Source organism: Anguilla rostrata, chromosome 13 (genome assembly GCF_018555375.3).
Source record: "Anguilla rostrata isolate EN2019 chromosome 13, ASM1855537v3, whole genome shotgun sequence".
NCBI classification, from domain to species: Eukaryota; Metazoa; Chordata; class Actinopteri; order Anguilliformes; family Anguillidae; genus Anguilla; species Anguilla rostrata.
The window spans coordinates 7,411,728-7,431,245 of record NC_057945.1 but is presented as its reverse complement, the minus strand read 5'-3'; the positions used below and the strand labels follow the sequence as shown (position 1 = coordinate 7,431,245).

Below are 19,518 nucleotides of genomic sequence, written 5' to 3'. Positions count from 1 at the left end.
GAGTGAGTCAGAGAGTCAGAGACTGAGTGAGAGTGAGTGAGTGAGTGAGTGAGTGAGTGGGCCAGCGAGTCAGTGATTCAGTGAATGTGTGAGAGATCACACAGAGGATCTCCTAATGTAGGCGAGAGTGGGTGTGTGAGAGCATGAGTGAGTGAGTGAGTGAGTGAATGTGTGGGAGATCACACAGAGGATCTCCTAACACAGAGTGGTGTGGAAGCTGAGGAGTGGTGAGTGGTGAGTGGAGTCAAGGACCTAACACAGTGACAGTTGAAGTCAGTGACATCATCAGTCTGTAGGTTAGTACCAGGGACGTGCAGAGGGGGGTGGCTACAGTGGCTCGAGCCGCTACCCCTTTGTCCTCCTTGGCTGAAATGCCCCTCTGGACCAAATAAATAAATACTATTATTATAATTATTGTTGTTGTGTTGTTGCTGCTGCTATTGTTATAATTATGATTACTGTTATTAAACCCAATTAGATCGCCGTGGTCATTGTGAAATGAAAATGTCAGATGATAGGCCAACAGGGGCAGCAGCTGCTCTTATCGCATGAGTGACGTGACGCTAACGTCACCTATCAACAGAACATTCAGCTGGAATTTTTCATCCATGTACATTATGCGCACAAGTCTGTGTGTGTATGTGTGTGCGTGCATGTGTAAGAGGGGTGAGTTTTCATGGTGTAGTGTAGTTCGCAATGTCATGATGTAGTGTGTTGGGGGGGGGGGGGGGTTGGCTTGAGCCCCTGCCCCTCAAAATGTCTGTGCAAACCCCTGGTTGGTACCATGTACAACAGTAATGTACACAATAATAGTGAAGAGCTTTGTGCTTACGCGCATGTAAGGTCTGTCAACGTGGTTTTGCTCGCGGGTCGGATGCCCTGTCCGTTGTCAGTGCTTGAGCGTGCCGTGTGTTCACAGCCTCCCCTCGGCTCAGCCAATGAGGAGGCGGCCGCTGCTCGTCAGTCAGGCCTCAGTGGGCGTGGCTTGTCGGACCGTTCTGTCTTGCGGTGATTGGCGGGGCGGTCTGCCAGCTGTCTGGCTGTGCTGCTGCTCTCCGTGCCCCTGCTGGCCAACCCTGTCGACACCTCGCCCAGCGCTGCCTCTCTCACAAACTCTGCGTCTGTCAATCAAACAACAGTTCTCTCTTCAGCCAAGTACAGGAGAACATAAGAACATAAGAACACATACTGAGGAGAACAGGCCATTCAGTACATCTAGAACATAAGAACATAAGAATACATAATGAGGAGAACAGGCCATTCAGCCCATCTAGAACATAAGAACATAAGAATACATAATGAGGAGAACAGGCCATTCAGCACATCTAGAACATAAGAACATAAGAATACATAATGAGGAGAACAGGCCATTCAGCCCATCTAGAACATACAGAACATAGAATACAATTGAGGAACAGTGCCATTCACCCATCTAGAAAGTCTGAACTAAAAACTTCTCTGAGAGAAAGACAGGACCATTGGGGCAGCTTGAGCACATAAACATAAGAATACATATTGGTGAAACGCCATTACGCACATGCTTGAACATAAGAACATTTTTCAATAATCAATCAATGATGGCGAACAGTGCCATTCAGCCTGCATCTTGAACATAAGAGCTGATACTATGTAGTAGTAACAGGCATCTTCTGGACCATCTAGAACTACAGAACATAGAAACATTAATGGTGAGAACAGGCCGATTCTAGCCCTCTAGACTCAAAACATTAGATACATATGAGGAGACGAGCCATTACCATCTACAAGCTCCTCTTTTTACCTAAAATCTAATCTAAGTATCCAGCAACTGCGTAAACTGACTTAACATTCCCGAAAGGCCGAACTATGGACCCCATTTACTGGCCTGCATGGTTCTCAGCACCTTGACTTCCTACAGATGTCAGGAAGAATTCCCCCTTTACATTTTATCATCCAGTCTTCATTCTGCTTGATAGTGAGTTTACGCCATATGGGATAAATATCAGTCTGGAAGTAATTGAACAGCAAATTTACAATTGATGTTTGAAGTAAAAGGCATTTTTGGATTTATATAAAAACAATAAGAATCAATTACCATACAAGCTATTGTTGGTATACCCGTGGAATAGTATTACACCCCCCGCTGCCGCGCATTAGATATATTTATTTTTACAGCAAATGCTATACCAGATAGATGAAAAAACAATGGATTAACTAAGTAAACATAAAAATATTCCAAATAGAGTTTGGGACTGAAGTTAATTTTAAGCGCTAGTGATTTACCTAGCTAATGTGACATACGAGCCTGTGTAAGTGGCTTAAACTGAAGGACCACTGTCCTCATGCTGGAGGCCCCTGCTCGGATGTCAGACAGTTCACCTCTGCGTTATCAGCCCCTGCTTGTGCTCATCGCCTAGATAAATTATCACTGAATGAATGAGCATGCAGACATTCATTTGAAGAAAGCTTTTTCATTTCTAGAGAAATTACACAACTGATGTGGGAGCACCGTTCGAATGCAGGCCTTTATCTATCCTTTGAGATAACTTACAAAGTAAGGATACAGAAAATTAATAGACAGCTTACTGCATTCTTGAGAATTTAACAGATAGAGGTAGAGGAAACAAGCATCGCGGCTACGCTTGGTGCATCTGGATAACGAGAGAGACAGCATCCGAGCTCTTTCATCGCTGAGAAATTAACAGAGAGAGAGGAACAGCGTTAGAGCAGCTTCCTCATCTCCGAGAAATTAACACAGAGAGAGGAGCAGCGTTTGAGCAGCTTTTCATCTCTGAGAAATTAACACAGAGAGAGGAACAGCATTCGAGCAGCTTTTCATCTCTGAGAAATGAACAGAGAGAGGAACAGCATTTGAGCAGCTTTTCATCTCTGAGAAATTAACGCAGAGAGAGGAACAGCATTTGAGCAGCTTCCTCACCTCATAAATTAACAGAGAGAGGTGGCTTTTCCTGCACACTGTTCCGCTGCTTTCAGTGATGAGCAGTATTTTAAGCGTATGTGTTCTGTGTATGTATTTCATGTGTAATGCGGTCAAAGCAGCCTCCACCATTTTGCTTGTAGTTCATCAACAGTTTTATTTGCGAGGTATTCTGCATTTTGGAAAAGGTACATTTCATTGTGTTTTCCTCTCCCCTCCGGCCCTCCTCCCTCCTTCCCTCAGACAGTGCGATGACTCCGCCCCTCGTCACCGGCTCCTTCTGGGCCGCGGGGTCCGCCGCCGCCCCGCTTGCGGCGAGAAAGGGGGCGGCGACAAAGAGAGCTGGGGCGCCCGCCTCCGACCGGGCCCTCCGCTCGGCGTCCCCCCTGCCGCGGCGGGAAAGCTCAGCTCGCCGGCGGGAATGACGTCGCCGTTCCGCCCGAGCGCTCTTTTTTGTTCGCGCGGGAATTCGGACCCCTCCGTGGCCTTCGCCGAGGCTCCGCCTGCTTACCCGTCAGTCGGGGCCGTGCCCTCGTTACCCCTCCGCGCCAGGCTCCAATCCCGATGTGATCACGTCTCTGGTTCAGACTGGGAGTGGGTCTCCCTTTGTGATCTGTCGTTCCCAGCAGAGTTTCCTCTCCTGATTTGTGATTCTGTTGGCTATGAGATGGAGAGTCTTGAGTTTCTCTGCTGATTTTGTTGGCTATGAGATGGAGAGTCTTGAGTTTCTCTCCTGATTCTGTTGGCTATGAGATGGAGAGTCTTGAGTTTCTCTGCTGATTTTGTTGGCTATGAGATGGAGAGTCTTGAGTTTCTCTCCTGATTCTGTTGGCTATGAGATGGAGAGTCTTGTGTTTCTCTCCTGATTTGTGATTTTATTGGTTATGAGATGGTGAGTTTTGTGTTTCCCTCCTGATTTGTGATTTTATTGGTTATGAGATGGTGAATGACTCTGAAGGGAGATCCAGGCTGCATGGTTACATACCTCTTTCATCATTTGTGTTTTGGTTTTGCTTTATTGCTGCATAAAGCCTCATAATGCATATTATGCATTTACAAACAAGTCAATTAAAATATACAGGATCCATGACAGTGGTCATTGTGTATTGGTTTGTGCATACACTTCGGTGCAGAGTGTATGTTGGTAATTTTCAGTCTAGACCCGTTTCCATTCCTGTTTCTTCTTTGACTGTGGGTGTTAATGTCCTGAGTGCTTATTATAGGTCCCATGGTATTATGACAGAGTAGGGCTATCCTCCAACCTGCCTCTAAATTCATAGGTATAGGTTAATCGGGGTCCCCAGCCCTGGTCCTGGAGAGCTGCAGGGTCTGCTGGGGTCCCCTGCCCTGACTGCAGGTCTGTCCGCCTGTCGAGAGCTGCAGGGTCTGCTGGGGTCCCTGGCCCTGGTCCTGGAGAGCCGCAGGGTCTGCTGGGGTCCCCAGCCCTGGTCCTGGAGGGTATGCTGGTCTTCATTGTAACTGAGCAGTTAATTGATAAATGAAAGCAGTCGATTACTTTGCCCCTCAGCGGGGAAACTGAATTAGCCTGTAGGCAGCTGACTCACCTTGCCTGGTTACGTGAAGTGGCTGTGAAGCGACTGCTGATTTTGGACTCCCCAGGACGGGAGCGTAGTATTCCTGCCGCCCTGTCACTCGGGAAGGGAGGGGTGGGGGTGGCGGGGTATTTCTATTACAGCAATCTGGGTTTAATCAGAATAAGGAAATGGAGGGAGAGAGAGAGAGAGAGAGAGAGAGAGAGGGGAGGTGTTTCACAGACCCGCAGCTCCGTACGCAAGGATTCGATTCCTCCTCCCTGTCGGGGGAGCTGGGCTGAGGAACATCGCTGTCGCTACTTCCTCCTCCCGCCATTTCCGCCCGATCTCCGAAGGCGCGTTTAAAGGCGTGACTCACAGCTCAGCGGCGGGGCTAGCCCGGGACAACCTCTGCCCGAGCCCGGCCCCTCCCTCCCCACCCCCCCCCCCACCCCCGGACCGAGCTCTGGGGCTCCCCGGTGCTTAAATCTGGCTGCTTTATGTGTCAGAACCGCGCGGGGAGAGTGCGTGTCTTTTAAAGGGGGGGCGGTTAGCAGGCGGCGCCCGGCGCGGCGCGGCGTGGCTACGAACGCCCGTTAAAAACCCAATTACCCCCTCAACGCTTTTTTTATTTTTTTTTATTAGGGCCCATGAAAAAAATGTACAGCAATCATAAAAAGTCAATATGGAAACAGGGCGGCTGCCGTCCGCCGTGAATCAAAACCGCGAGCTCGGATCTAATGTTTAATTCAGAGCGACGTAAATCACGGACGCGTGAACAATATTGCGCTTTATTACAGTTTTACATTTATTTTACAGGGACGGGGTGATTTATCTCACAGGGAACGCCCTCTCTCCCTCCCTCCCTCCCTCTCCATTTCTCTCTCTCCCTTTCTTCCCCCCCTCTCTCTCTCCCTCCCTCTCCATTTCTCTCTCTCCCTTTCTTCCCCCCTCTCTCTCTCTCTCTCTCTCTCTCCCTCCCTCTCCATTTCTCTCTCTCCCTTTCTCCCCCTCTCTCTCTCTCTCCCTCCCTCTCCATTTCTCTCTCTCCCTTTCTTCCCCCCTCTCTTTCTTTCTCTCTCTCTCTTTCCCATTCTCTCCCTCTCTCCTCCCCATCTCCTCTCTGTGCCTAGCGAGGCAGCGTCGATCCTACGACAGCGCGCCTTTGCTCGCGGTTCCTCCGCGGACGACCTCTCCGCATCTCTGCTACCCGCGTACCCCAGGGGCATAGTTGGGGAGACCGAGTAAGTTTTTGATGAGCGCGTTCATTCGGAGTTCAAAATCGAGACTGAAAACCGAAAGCGAAATTCTGAACACGACGGCGTGGGCCGTACTTCAAATGCAGAAACCGCGCAGGGCCGGCCACAAGGATGATTCCACAAAGAGTGTTTATGGTTAATGCATGCAAATACATACGCATTCAAGGTCTCTCTGCGAGATTCGTTTTTGCTTTCTATCGCCTTGTTTCAATGCAAAAAAAACCATCAACAACAAGATGAAACTCTAAATTGGAAACCCACCACTGCACTTCTGTGTAACTAAGTGGCATCCTTGGCAATTAAAGCAATTTTATGGTTTGGTGTAAATACATAAAAAAAAATATGATAAAGTGTAAAGTAAATAAATAAATACATTTAAAAAAAAAAAATGCATAGATTACCCTGCTCAAAAAATGTAATGGAAACTCAACTCCAGAACCATGGCGTCTCTGCTGCCACCCCGCCCCGCCCACACCCCCCCCACCCCCGTCCCACCCCCCGCACCTCACCCGTCCCACCCACCGCCTGAATTGCAGCTTCTCGCACGGGTTCCGTTCGGAGTGGGCGTCTCTACGCTTTACAGGACCGAGATTTGCACCCTTGGGGAGTAGGGGGGATTGGGGGGGGGGGGGGGGATGAGTGGGAGATATGTGTTTGTCGAAAAACAAAAGCGAGCCGGCCCCATTCCTCGAGCAGAATGAAAGAGTCTGTGGCCCTTATGTGCCTGAAGCCCGGGTGATAAATTGGAATCTCTCCGTGCCGCACAGTCTAGAGGGTTCTTTTGCTCCGGCTGGGTTTTTTTTTCACCCCCTTTTATACGCCCTGGAGGTGCATGAGACCTGAATGAATGATATCTTGTTGTTTTTGTTCTACTGGTTTTTTTTTTTTTTGCTTTTTCTTTCCATTTTCACATTAAGGTCAGCGGTTCATCTTTGTGTTCCTTGCCGCCTATTATGAGGTCCATACAGTCAGGGCCATGTATTTATATTGGGTCAACCAATAAATATATTCAACAAATAAATGGAATATTGTACTTGTGTGTATTTAATGGCGCACGACGGAAATGAAATAGTATCGGACTTGAGGAGCTGTGAATGTGAAGTGCCATTTCCACGTGGGCTGCACTCTGGTGCACGCGTGGGCTGCACTCTGGCGCATGCGTGGGCTGCACTCTGGTGCATGCGTGGGCTGCACTCTGGTGCGTGCGTGGGCTGCACTCTGGTGCGTGCGTGGGCTGCACTCTGGTGCATGCGTGGGCTGCACTCTGGTGCGTGCGTGGGCTGCACTCTGGTGCACGCGTGGGCTGCACTCTGGTGCGTGCGTGGGCTGCACTCTGGTGCGTGCGTGGGCTGCACTCTGGTGCGTGCGTGGGCTGCAGTCTGGTGCATGCGTGGGCTGCACTCTGGTGCGTGCGTGGGCTGCACTCTGGTGCGTGCGTGGGCTGCACTCTGGTGCGTGCGTGGGCTGCACTCTGGTGCACGCGTGGGCTGCACTCTGGTGCGTGCGTGGGCTGCACTCTGGCGCGTGCGTGGGCTGCACTCTGGTGCATGCGTGGGCTGCACTCTGGTGCATGCGTGGGCTGCACTCTGGTGCATGCGTGGGCTGCACTCTGGTGCATGCGGGGGCTGCACTCTGGTGCATGCGGGGGCTGCACTCTGGTGCATGCGTGGGCTGCACTCTGGTGCATGCGTGGGCTGCACTCTGGTGCGTGCGTGGGCTGCACTCTGGTGCGTGCGTGGGCTGCACTCTGGTGCGTGCGTGGGCTGCACTCTGGTGCGTGCGTGGGCTGCACGCGTTTCTCCCCGTCTTAGCATCTTGCATCTTAAAGTGATCCGCTGGGGGGACATGTGGGATCGTGGAAGCTTTTGAACGGAAGCGGCGAGGAAGTGATGTCATTAGACGCCGCGTGGAGCACCAGGTACCTCGCTGGTGAAGGGGCGGAGGGGGTGGGTTTGTGGCTGACGGCGGGCGTCTCGTCGGCAGTGTCGATGCGGGGGCGAGATGCACGGAAGCGTTATCGATGAGGAGAGTTCAGGGGGGAGAGTCGGTACACGTTACAGAGTTCAGCATCACTGCTTATTGCTCTGCTTGGATCGGTAGGTGCATGCTGCTCTACCTAGAGACCCAGAGCAGTGTTAGAGAAGGACAGAACAGTGTGGCTTTACCCTCAGCGTTAGAGAAGGACAGAACAGTGATGCTTTACCCTCAGTGTTAGAGAATGACAGAACAGTGATGCTTTACCCTCAGTGTTAGAGACGGACAGAACAGTGAGTCTTTACCCTCAGTGTTAGAGAAGGACAGAACAGTGAGGCTTTACCTTCAGTGTTAGAGAAAGACAGAACAGTGAGGCTTCACCCTCAGTGTTAGAGAATGACAGAACAGTGGGGTTTTATCCTCAGTTTTAGAGAATGACAGAACAGTGTGGCTTTACCCTCAGTGTTAGAGAAGGACAGAACAGTGAGGCTTTACCCTCAGTGTTAGAGAAGGACAGAACAGTGAGGCTTTACCCTCAGTGTTAGAGAAGGACAGAACAGTGAGTCTTTACCCTCAGTGTTAGAGAAGGACAGAATAGTGAGTCTTTACCCTCAGTGCTAGATAAGGACAGAACAATAAAGAGGAGGTATGGCAAAGACATCAAAACAGATGAAACATTTGGTTCTGACAAATTAAATACAGACCATAGCCAACTATTCAGATGATGAGACAGAACATAAATATAAATTCCAATTTTCACTAAATACATTGTGACATTCAGCTCATCAGAAAGCACATTCATCAATTACCCCAGTAAAAATATTTTGTTTCTTCACTGTAACTTCAATTATGGTCTGTAATGACATACTTATTTTTAGACAATAAATAAGTAAAACAGGTCCACGAGCAGGAAGGTTGTTATTGTTTGCATAGCCAGTATCTGGGAATTTAAAAGGTGGTTGATGATTGGCTGCTTTCTGAATACATAGTCAGAGTTTTGCCTCTCACTTAATGCATAACAGGCAGTGAATTATCTGCAGACGAATCCCGCTGGATGTTTTCAGCAGATTATTGTACACAAGTCAATGCCCCTCACAAAGCAGATTTCTAAAAGCCTGTTACGTTCAGTTAAATGTGCCGTGCATGCAGTGCTTTTTGATAGACTAAATATAAAAATAAAAATATTACTTTGACCTTTTGACTTGAATAGGATGTCTGGAATGTGTTTTTGATCATCTAGATCTTGATCTATGAAAGAATTCCATGTGCAAGCACTCTTGCACTCTAAGCAAGAATAGGGCAGGACATACTAAGCAATTATCATTTGCGATGTTCAGTGTAATTGGCATACATTTTCAGTTCTACATTTCGTGGTAAATGCCTTCTATTCATCGAGCATGACTTATGTACAATTATTTTCTGTGCTTTGCATGTGTGGTACATTGAATGTTGACTCTAAAATGATCTCCCTATCATCATATAAATTCATCGCTGGCTTCTCACTGAGTGTTTCGAATGCGCATGATAATTGTTGGATCCTCAGTGGTTCGTCACCTGGCCCTTTAATTGTGCTAGATGTGTGTACTTCAGAAACACGTGCCCAGTGTGTCAGTCTATACATTACTCTGTGGTGCAACACACAACTCAATCACAACAAAACCATAAAAACACAGCCGAGAGTAAGCTAAAAAAAAAAATGAAAAGGCACGTTTTTCATTTTTTAGGAGCTTTATGGAGTATCTTTTTCTGGGCCATTGGGCAGTTTGAAATACAGAATGTGTTTATTGAAAGAAAACAAGGTCGTTTCCGCGCAGCGGTGCGTTAAAGAGCCGCTCGGATTACTGCGCGCCAGCGTGCCGCGGCGTGCGTACGTTCGCTCCGAAGACGTCGCGCCTGATTAGCTGTGTGTGATGAGATACGCGCTTGTGTCTGGCCGAGGCACGTGGGTGGCGGTCCTTTCACGACTCAAAGCCCCCCCAAGGCCGACTTTTTTTGGTCACACAGTTGGCACAGTCTGTTAGCACGTTAGCACGTTAGCTCCACATTCTTTCAGGCTTCTTGGAATTTCGAGGGTTCAAGGCCACTGTTTTGCCATAAATAAGGATGCGTCCGTCAGCAGGTGTTTTCCCCCCCACTCTAAACATTCAAACAAATTGCGATATCTCTGGCTCACGTCCACCGCTCCTGTCTCCTTTCACTTCATGTTACCAGTCAGCTACAGTGATCACAATCTTTCAGCTTTGCAGATTAGCTACTATTAGCATGTTCCTGGATTGTCTCCCAAATGATACAGAGGTGTAGGCAGCCAACTCAGGTAAGAGGCTTCGGCTCTGAACCCTGAGCTGAAGTCCACAGGCCAGGACCAATGTGGTTTTGGTCTTAAAAACCAAAAGGTGCATTTTAAATATTAGTTTAGTTAAATGTGTTTGTCCAGTATTTAAAATAGGCTGTGCCGTGTTATATTTGTAGCATGCATTCCCAGTGACTACTCTGTAGTTTGCTTCAATCAACCGGTAGCACTTGCCAATCACTTAACGCAGTGCTCCTAACAGAAGCATTATTCACTCATTACTCTACGGACAAGAACTGCGCTATTATAACATTGCTTACGTCATTATATCACATTACGACCATGCCAGGAAATGACATTTTAATACCATATGAGAAGTGGTTAAGAGTTGAGATGGGGAATACTTCACACTGGAGCATTGAGACTGAGAGAAAACTCCACCACATTCATTTTCATTTTCAATTCTGTGTCGTCTTAAATAATGATGAAAATTATGGGATTCGGTGTGGAACTGCGGGGGAAATGAATCTCGCTTGAAATCGCAAAGGCGCTGGGTTTCTGCTCGCTACTGTACCGAGTGACTGAACCCAAACCTGGGTGAGGGGATGAATCTGATTCTGACCCCGTAGGCTGCAGGAATGACTGCTGACAGGATAAAGCATTTAATTTCACTGGGATCTATACGCTGAGAATCTCTTACAGTGCTCCGACGCTACGCTGAGAGATTATAGGCGTAATTACTTTGGACTGCACCATTTCAGGGCTGCACGAGGCAGAATAATTTGATTTATCCAGTCTGAGGCAGAGCGGACACATTGGTATTGTGTACCAGTGTCCAGTGGGTAGCAGTAATGCTTTTTAAAGGTTAATGTCTAACCCCCTCCACCCCCGCCCCCGCTCCTTCCATAGGTGACAATGGTGTGGAAAGATTCCTGTGGAGGAATCTGACTCTTTCTCCTGTGACAATGTTACTGTACAGCTTCTAACGTTTCATGTTATGCAACTTGGTTCGTTACAGCAGAATAGCCGTGTGTGCATTTTACCATCCGGTTCGTGAAGAGACTTCTGTGCAGGTGAGGGAGTGAGGGGGGGAGGGGGGTGGTGGAGGGATTATGTTCACATATCATGTCGTAATTTCAGAAACATCTGGTTACTATAGGACCTTAATAGCCAATCCACATGTGCCCAGGGTCCTGAGCACGTGAAGATGTGAAAATAATTGAATATTAATATAAATATGACTGTCTGGCTGTTCAAACATTATGTTCTGATTCAGCATGAAAGGCATTGTAATTCTTGAAGGGAAAAGATGGTGTTGAAAATCAAGATTCGGCTGAACAGTTACAGTTGGTAGGAAAAAGTTTGGAAACCTATGGAAAATTGCATGTTTGGTTGAATTTATAAGCGAGAAGAAGTCAACCCAACCTCTGCCGGGTATGAACTTAAACATGAAATACTACTGAAAATTTCAATGCACAATTACTATGTATTTGCTGGATTTAACAGAATGAAAAAAACATAAGACAGTAAATGTGGCATATTTGTATCCTGCAGATGTTGTGATAATTTATTTTCACTTTGGGATTCGACCAATCATGCAGTTTTCCCAGGGTTGCCCAAACTTTTACATGCCACTGTATTATGATTATGCTTATGTTAAATGCCAAATAAAAACTGTTAGTGAAAGAATACTCATTATTGGTGGTATTGCCATCAAATTTTAATGAGGATTTGTCCATAATTGTTGCTGTGTGGCTCCATTGTGTTTCTGAGCTGACCAGGCACAGCCACAAGCATCTGTATCCACTCAAAAAAAAAAAAAATCTCTTAGGTGAGAAAAAAAAAAAAAAAAAACTTTCGCACCTACCGCGTTTGAGCTTCTGTTGCTTGGCTTCAGTAATATTTGGAATAATTCTCAGCTCAAAAAAAACCTGGAAGGTACAGTAACTCCCAGGGATCCCAAGAGACCAAGATTATGCCAGTACTCAAAAGGACTCGAGAATAGGCACCGTTCTTTTGGGTATGTTATTTTCAGGCTTGCTCGAAAAACAAGGAGGTGCTCCCCGGGAGGGGTTAACAGGGACAAGATAAATATAGATACTGAGGTTCAGCTTTCATATTTACTTTCAAATCTGTTTCAGGCATTTTATTTGATGTTGGTCTGTCAGATTGTGCTCATGTTGGTAGAACACACTATTTACCTTTGGACATATTTGTTAATAATAAGGTTTAATTAGTAGTATTATTGTTGTTAGATTGTTCTTTCAGCGTCGCCACTTGTCTGTCCATTTTAAAACGCGATTACAAATGTAAAAATGTATTTTTTCTTTGAATTTGAATATAAAAATAAGCTTAAAGTTAACTTTCTGGAGTTTTTTCATAACCTCAGTTGGTTAAGTGCTAATGTGACACATTGTGCCATGACATTAATAGCATACGCTAATTTCCATTGGCTGTGCCACAGCGTTGATGCTAGCTCTCCTGTCAGCATTGTGCCGTGACATTAATAGCACACGCTAATTTCCATTGGCTGTGCCGCGGCGTTGATGCTAGCTCTCCTGTCAGCATTGTGCCGTGACATTAATAGCATACGCTAAGTTCCATTGGCTGTGCCGCGGCGTTGACGCTAGCTCTCCTGTCAGCTCGACGCCGTCGCGTTTCGCCGCGTCCCCCCCCCCCCTCCGGCGATGACACTTCACGTCATTGATTTTGCTCTTATCGGATTAGCGGCCTGGTTAGCGGGCCTTTCTGGGCCTTCGCGTGTGACAGCGGCGGGCGACGCAGGCCGAGCGGGAAAAGGTCATTAAGACAGCGGCTCGGCGGGATTGAAAAGGCCACTCTGGATCTGTCTGCTTGGCCGAGGGGGCCCTTGTCTGTTTCGTTTTCCTCCCCGGGGTGTCATGTGACACGTAATGCGCCGCGGCACACACAGCCCGTCGCTCCCCCCACCCCCGACCGCCGCCGCCGCCGGTCCGCGGCCCGTGATACAGGGGCCGTCGCCCCGGCGGCACGGCACATTAATTAGGGCGTGGGAATCGGGGGAGAGGCCGGGGCGCTCGTGCTGAAAGGCCACCGCGCGAGCGGGACGCGGGACATATGGGGCGCGGGTCTGTCGTCGGGGGCAGGGCTCTGGGAATCGGGCGCGTTAAATGTGTGAAACGGGGACGATTCCCTGGCACTGAAAGCACCGATTCGCTGGGGATTTGGGCTGTGGTGGGAGGGTGGGGGGGGGGGGGGGGGGGCAGCAGGCTCCCTACAGTCGGAGGATGATGAGCAGAGAGAGAGATGATGGTCAGTGGAGCAAAAGGATAGTGAGCAGAGAGAGATAGAGAGAGAGGATGGTGAGCAGAATGACGGAGAGAGAGGGAGGATGGTGAGCAGAATGACAGAGAGAGAGAGAGGATGGGGAGCAGAATGACAGAGAGAGAGAGAGGATGGTGAGCAGAATGACAGAGAGACAGTGAGAGAGAGAGAGAGAGAGAGAGGATGGTGACCAGAATGACAGAGAGAAAGAGAGAGAGAGAGAGAGAGGATGGTGAGCAGAATGACAGAGAGGGAGAGAGAGAGAGAGAGAGAGAGAGAGAGAGAGGATGGTGAGCAGAATGACAGAAAGGGAGAGAGAGGGAGAGAAAGAGAGAGAGAGAGAGAGAGAGAGAGAGAGAGACAGGATGGCGAGCCATTTCCCTGCTGGTAGCTGCAGCTCTGCCAGGCCGCGGCTGAGCCCCTCCGTGTCTCTGGGAGTTACGGCAGGGCGGTGTCCGCTTTCTTCCGGCGCCCTGGCTTTCCAGGGAACGCAGCGGACCGCCGCGCTCATCCAGCGCCGCGGCAAACAGGCGCTTTATTGTCTCCGAAAATTACTGCTGGGGCCGAGGGACGAGGAGCGGCGGGGCTCGATCAAACGCAGCCGCCGCCGACCAAAAAAAAAACACCGCCCCTCCAATAACTGCATATTAAAGTGACAGTCGCCATAGCGCCCGCCATTCGTCATTTCGCGTTAGTGCGGAACAAAACCGCCGTCTGACTCGAAGAGAAGGCGATCTCCAGTCCGAAGAGCTCGGCCTCTCTCGGGAGTGGCGCTCCTATGAAGAAAGGCGTCCTCGTCGGACGAAGTCGCCGCCGCTCAAACGCTACGCGCTAAAATCGTTAGCCCAGGCGAACTCGGGGGGGGGGGGGTGGGGGGTCCTCGGCTCCCGGCGAGTAAGAGAACGGATCTGTTTGCGCTCATTGAAGCTGATGCGCGACGGCGTACCTGAGCGCCCGCTTCAGCGCTCTCGCGCTCCCGCTAAGTGGCGCGCGACGAACGGAACGCACAGGGACGAGGATTCGAGCTCGACCGTCACGGCAAAAGCGGGCAATTTTCCCCTCCCTCTGCGTTAGTCGCGGGGCCGTCGAGCGACAGAGAACCGGTCGGGAGCCGTTTATTAATCCCTTCCCTTTATCTCCCGCGGTTAGCGGGAGCCGCCCGCGTTAAAATCGATTTGCCCGCTCCGACGTTAGCGCGCTCGCTATCACGCGTGCGGGGAAACCGTTTCCGTTTCGCGCCGCTAACCGAAAGCTCGCCGATCACCGGGTGGAGAGAGAGAGAGAGAGAGAGATAGGACGTCCACGCTTTTAGACATGGTTCAGACATTTCCTGTCACTTAAGTCGCTTTTCCACCGCATGGTACCGGCTCAACTCGACTCGACTCTTGGTTTTCCATCGGGCAAAAGTTGTGGATAGTACTTGGTACCTTTTTTTGGTATCACCTCCGTCGAGGTTCCAAGCAGGCTGAGGCGATACCAAAAGGTGACGTGAAAACACTACAGACCACTGATTGGTCAGAAACGGCAGTTTCATGCGGCGTCGCTATTGACGACCAGCTAGATTGATGGGGGGGTACTATCTGCAGTGGAAAACAAAGTACTTGGTACCAAAATCGAGTAGAGTCAAGTTGAGCCGGTACCATGCGGTGGAAAAGCAGCTTTAGATGTGCAACTCTCGTAAAAATGCCAACCAGTCTCCCTCTACCCTACAGCCCAGTGTTTTAGAGTATTTGTAGAATTCAGTAGTATTCAGAAGTCCACCTGTCACACTGAAACATCACTTGCTTCATTGTGATTCCTTTCAAGTTCAGATATTTAAAAATAATAATAAATAATGTGCGCTTCCCTGTGTGTTGCTATCTGGTGATTGGAAGTAGTGCAGAGACATATGCAAATTAGGCATCTGTTGTTTCTCTGGGATTCTGGGTAATGCAGTATGTTTGCCTGCTTACGTCAGATGCTTCTGCATCTTAGACAAGCAAAGTGGAGCAGATCCCTGCCAAAGAACATTCCAAGATTATTATCATTTGCGTCAGCAGCTATAGTTAATAGTTTATTTTCAGCACAGTTAAGTGAACTCCAAATATATTTGTATTTTTATTCATGCTGTACACTACAGTTTACTTGACCAATATCGGGATTTATTTTACATATTCAAACTCACACAGGTGTTTGTGGTTTTTGATTTTTGGAGATATTACTTTAAAACAGTCACTACTATGTGGGAGACCAAGGAGGAATTTAATGTGAATAGACAAATTAATTTATTTGCTGTTGTTTTTTCTTCTTTTTTTTGCATTATTCAGACGACAATTTTGGAATTTCTATATGCAAGGAAATTAAAAGATTACTTTCTTTGTTGAATGTCCCCTTGATGCCCAGAAGAACACTGAGTATATTAGAATGATTGTAAGTGCACTGCCTGGGTGGACTTGCAATCAGGAGATGGTCTACCTGAACTATAAGTGGGGTCTACTTCAGGCCTCAACACTTTACCAGACATATACCTTTTTATTTTTTATTACTTATTTATTTGTTTTACATTTTGGGCACTAAGCCGAGGGTCTTGTCCAGAGTGATTTGCACAGCCCACATGCGGTTCATACAGCGCACTTGTACAGATGCACATTTCTCTAAAGTGGTTCAGGTTAAGTACGTTGCTCGAGGGTAGAAATGCAAAGGGTTTTTTCCGCTTGGGAGTTGGACCTGAAACCTTGGGGCTGGACACCAAGTTCCCACACCTTTATGACGCACCAATTGAGGCATGAAATAGGTTACAATTGTGACAGTCGGGACAACAGTGCAGCATGAGGTGGGTTTGCCACTTCGAGGTTGCCAGTTTGAGTCCCAGCTGGGGCACTGCTGTTGCAGCCTTGAGCAAGGTTCTTATGCTGAAGTGCTTCAACATAAGAATGCAACATGAAGAATGTAATCTGTACAAATCGCTCTAGATGAGAGCTTCTGCTAAAAGCCTTAAGTGTAGATGTACCTCCTTCTGCTAAATGCCTGATGTGTTGATGCACCTCCTGCTAAATTCCTAAAGTGTAGATGTACCTCCTATTAAATGCCTGAAGTATAGATGTACCTCCTTAAGTTTTATGTAAGTTATTGTGATTATTGTGGTGATGCAAATGAAAGTAATGCTTATGCATGCTGTATAGCATGGCAAAAGCCTGTGTACAACAGACAATAATTTGTCTGTCTGTCTGCCTGTATGTCTGTCCGTCCGTCCTCCATCTGTCTGTCTGCCTGCCTGCATGTCTGTCTGTCTGTGTGTTTGTTTGTTTGTCCGTCCGTCCTCCATCTGTCTCTCTCTGTCTGCCTGCCTGCCTGTCTGCATGCCTGTCTGTCTGTTTGTCTGTCTGTCTGTCTGTCTGTCTGTCTGTCTGTCTGTCTGCCTGTCTATCTTCCTGCCTGCCTGCCTGCATGTCTGCCTGTCTGTCTGTCTGTCTGTTTGTCTCTCTGCATGCCTGCCTGCCTGTCTATCTGTGTGTCTCCCTGTCTGCATGCCTGTCTGTCTGTCTGCCTGTCTGTCTGCATGCCTGCCTGCCTGTCTGTCTGTGTGTCTCCCTGTCTGCATGCCTGTCTGTCTATCTGCCTGCTTGTCTGTCTGTCTGTCTGCATGCCTGTCTGTCTGTCCGTCTGTCTGTCTGCCTGTCCGTCTGCCTGCCTGCCTGCCTGTCTGCCTGCTTGTCTGTCTGTCTGTCTGCCTAAAGAACAGCAGTGGAACAGTGATGCTCCGCCCCGCTGTTTTCACCCCGCTCCTCTGAAACATCGGCGTTTGAAGCGGATGTTTCCGGAACGCGGGCCGGTGTGAGAGGCGCGGGAGCACTCAGCCTTGCGCAAAAAGAGAGGCTGGCATTTTTGTAATGGCAGAGGGGCATGCTGGGAAGGCCAATGTAAAACAAGAGAGGCTGGAGTGAAGATATTTAATCAGGCCTGTTCGGCGATAATGGCCTGCTTCGGCTGCGGGGAAGATTGTGGCTCTGCTCTGCATTGATTGGCTCCATCTCATCGCAAGGTCAGAGTGATTGATGGGCATCACGCTCATCACCCACCCTGCTCGCTGATGAGGCCCACGCCATTTCCGTGATGAATAGTTTGATTTGGTGCTCCATGTGGCGTCTTCGCTGGCAGCCAGAAGTGCTTGTGTTTCAGGGCATGGGGAACGGCTCAAAACAAGTCCTGAAACAGACTGTAGAGAGGACAGCATACACCTCTGTACACGTCTGAACATCACACCTGTACACCGTCCACACCTGTACACCTCTGAACATCACACCTGTACACCATCCACACCTGTACACCTCTGCACATCACACCTGCACATCACACCTCTGCACACTCTATAAACCCTGTATACACAATATTCACCCTCTGTAGCCCCTATATAAATGCGTTATAAACCCTCTATAACTCTGTACACCATATATACAGTCAATACACTCTGTAAATACTTAATATAAGACCTCTTTATACTCTCTAAACCCTCACTGCACACTATGCACTCACTATACACAATCTATACCCCTTCTATAGATCCCATGTAAACCCACTACAGACTGTCCATGAACACTATACGTCTGGTGTGGGGGTAGGTTTTTGTTATAGCTAGAACAAAAACCTGCACCCACACCAGCCCTTTTCGGGTGAGATTGGACACTCCTGCTCTTTACGTTGAGTTATGTGTCTCTATCTTCTGGCCCTTATAAATCCAGAGTAGGAAAGGCAATTTAATTTGTCACCGAATGTATTCAGCTCCTGAACCTTTTCAAAGACTCAACTTTTTCTTTTAAAGGTCTTCTTAACTTTTTATAGTGAATGTATGCAACTGTGTTAATGCTGAAGTGTCTGTGTGCCTGTCTGTGTCTGTCTGTTTGTCCTACGACCTACTCACAGTGCAAAATCCTGACACAGTTAGCTTATTGCACTATGTCAAAGACACCATTAAAAGGGAATGAGAAAGACCTGCACACGGTTGGCCTATACATGCTCGGTTGCAACACTCGACGGAATTAAAGCTGGATACGGGTGTCCATGTCAAGTGCTTAAGCACACACAGGATAAATGATACAGTCTGTCTGATTGAGTACTTTAATGGGATCACGGTGAATTGCTGTTGTTTCAGCAATGCTCTGCAAAGACCACCTGCATAATTACTCTCACTAATCACCTCATTGTTATTATTCTAAGATAAGTTTTAAAAATGTATAAAGCCTGATCGTTTGGCTATTTTCCCCATCCCAGCTTGAACACAAGCCAGCTGAAACCAGCGAGACTATATAAAAATGTTCTCCAATATGGGTGACTTCATATTTCATATGGGAGACCTATCAAGATATTATTTAATTCAGTACAGACATCTTATGGGTTTGAAAGCTCATGTCATTTGGCCAGGGTCACCTGTCTTTGACCAGAAGAACCACTAGGTCTGCTGCATTCTGTTTTCACTGAAAAATCAGGACCCATTTCAGGGCCAGTAGAGTGTAGAAGAGCATGCGGGGAACGAGGCAGAGACCCTTGGGGTGTTTGACACAACGCAGGAAACTCCCTGGTGACAAACCTAGGCTGTCATGGACTGAATGGCCTGTTCTCCTCATTATGTATTCTTATGCTCTTATGTTCTAGATGGGCTGAATGGCCTGTTCTCCTCATTGTGTATTCTCATGTTCTTATGTTCTAGATGGGCTGAATGTCCTGTTCTCCTCATTATGTATTCTTATGTTCTTATGTTCTGGATGGGCTGAATGGCCTGTTCTCCTCAGTATGTGTTCTTATGTTCTTATGTTCTAGATGGGCTGAATGGCCTGTTCTCCTCATTATGTATTCTTATGTTCTAGACGGGCTGAATGGCATGTTCTCATTATGTATGTACATAGCCTGTTCCTGTGTTCCTGAGTTCTCATGTTCCCCGGTTCCTCCGCAGGTTCCTTCATGGTGGTGAACGCTTCTGGGCGGGCCTCCGGGCAGAAGGCTCACCTGCTGCTGCCCACGCTGAAGGAGAACGACACGCACTGCATCGACTTCCACTACTCGCTGTCCAGCCGGGACGGCTCGGGCCCCGGGGCGCTCAACGTCTACGTCAAGGTCAACGGCGGCCCACAGGGCAACCCCGTGTGGAACGCCTCGGCCTTCGTCACCGAGGGCTGGGTCAAGGCCGAGCTCGCCATCAGCACCTTCTGGCCCAACTCCTACCAGGTACAGCACGTCTCCCGCGGCAACGCGCTACACTCAAACGCCAAC

The 19,518-nt window shown here is 48.3% G+C and overlaps 1 protein-coding gene across 1 annotated transcript in view; it reads left to right on the top strand.

The window, feature by feature from the left end:
* The window catches only part of ptprt (protein tyrosine phosphatase receptor type T), a 301,390-nt gene that overhangs the window by 72,640 nt on the left and 209,232 nt on the right, over window positions 1–19,518 (top strand). The window contains exon 3 of the mRNA XM_064305091.1: window positions 19,202–19,473. Within this exon, the coding sequence (XP_064161161.1) occupies window positions 19,202–19,473 (272 nt within the window). The remainder of the gene's footprint in view (window positions 1–19,201; window positions 19,474–19,518) is intronic.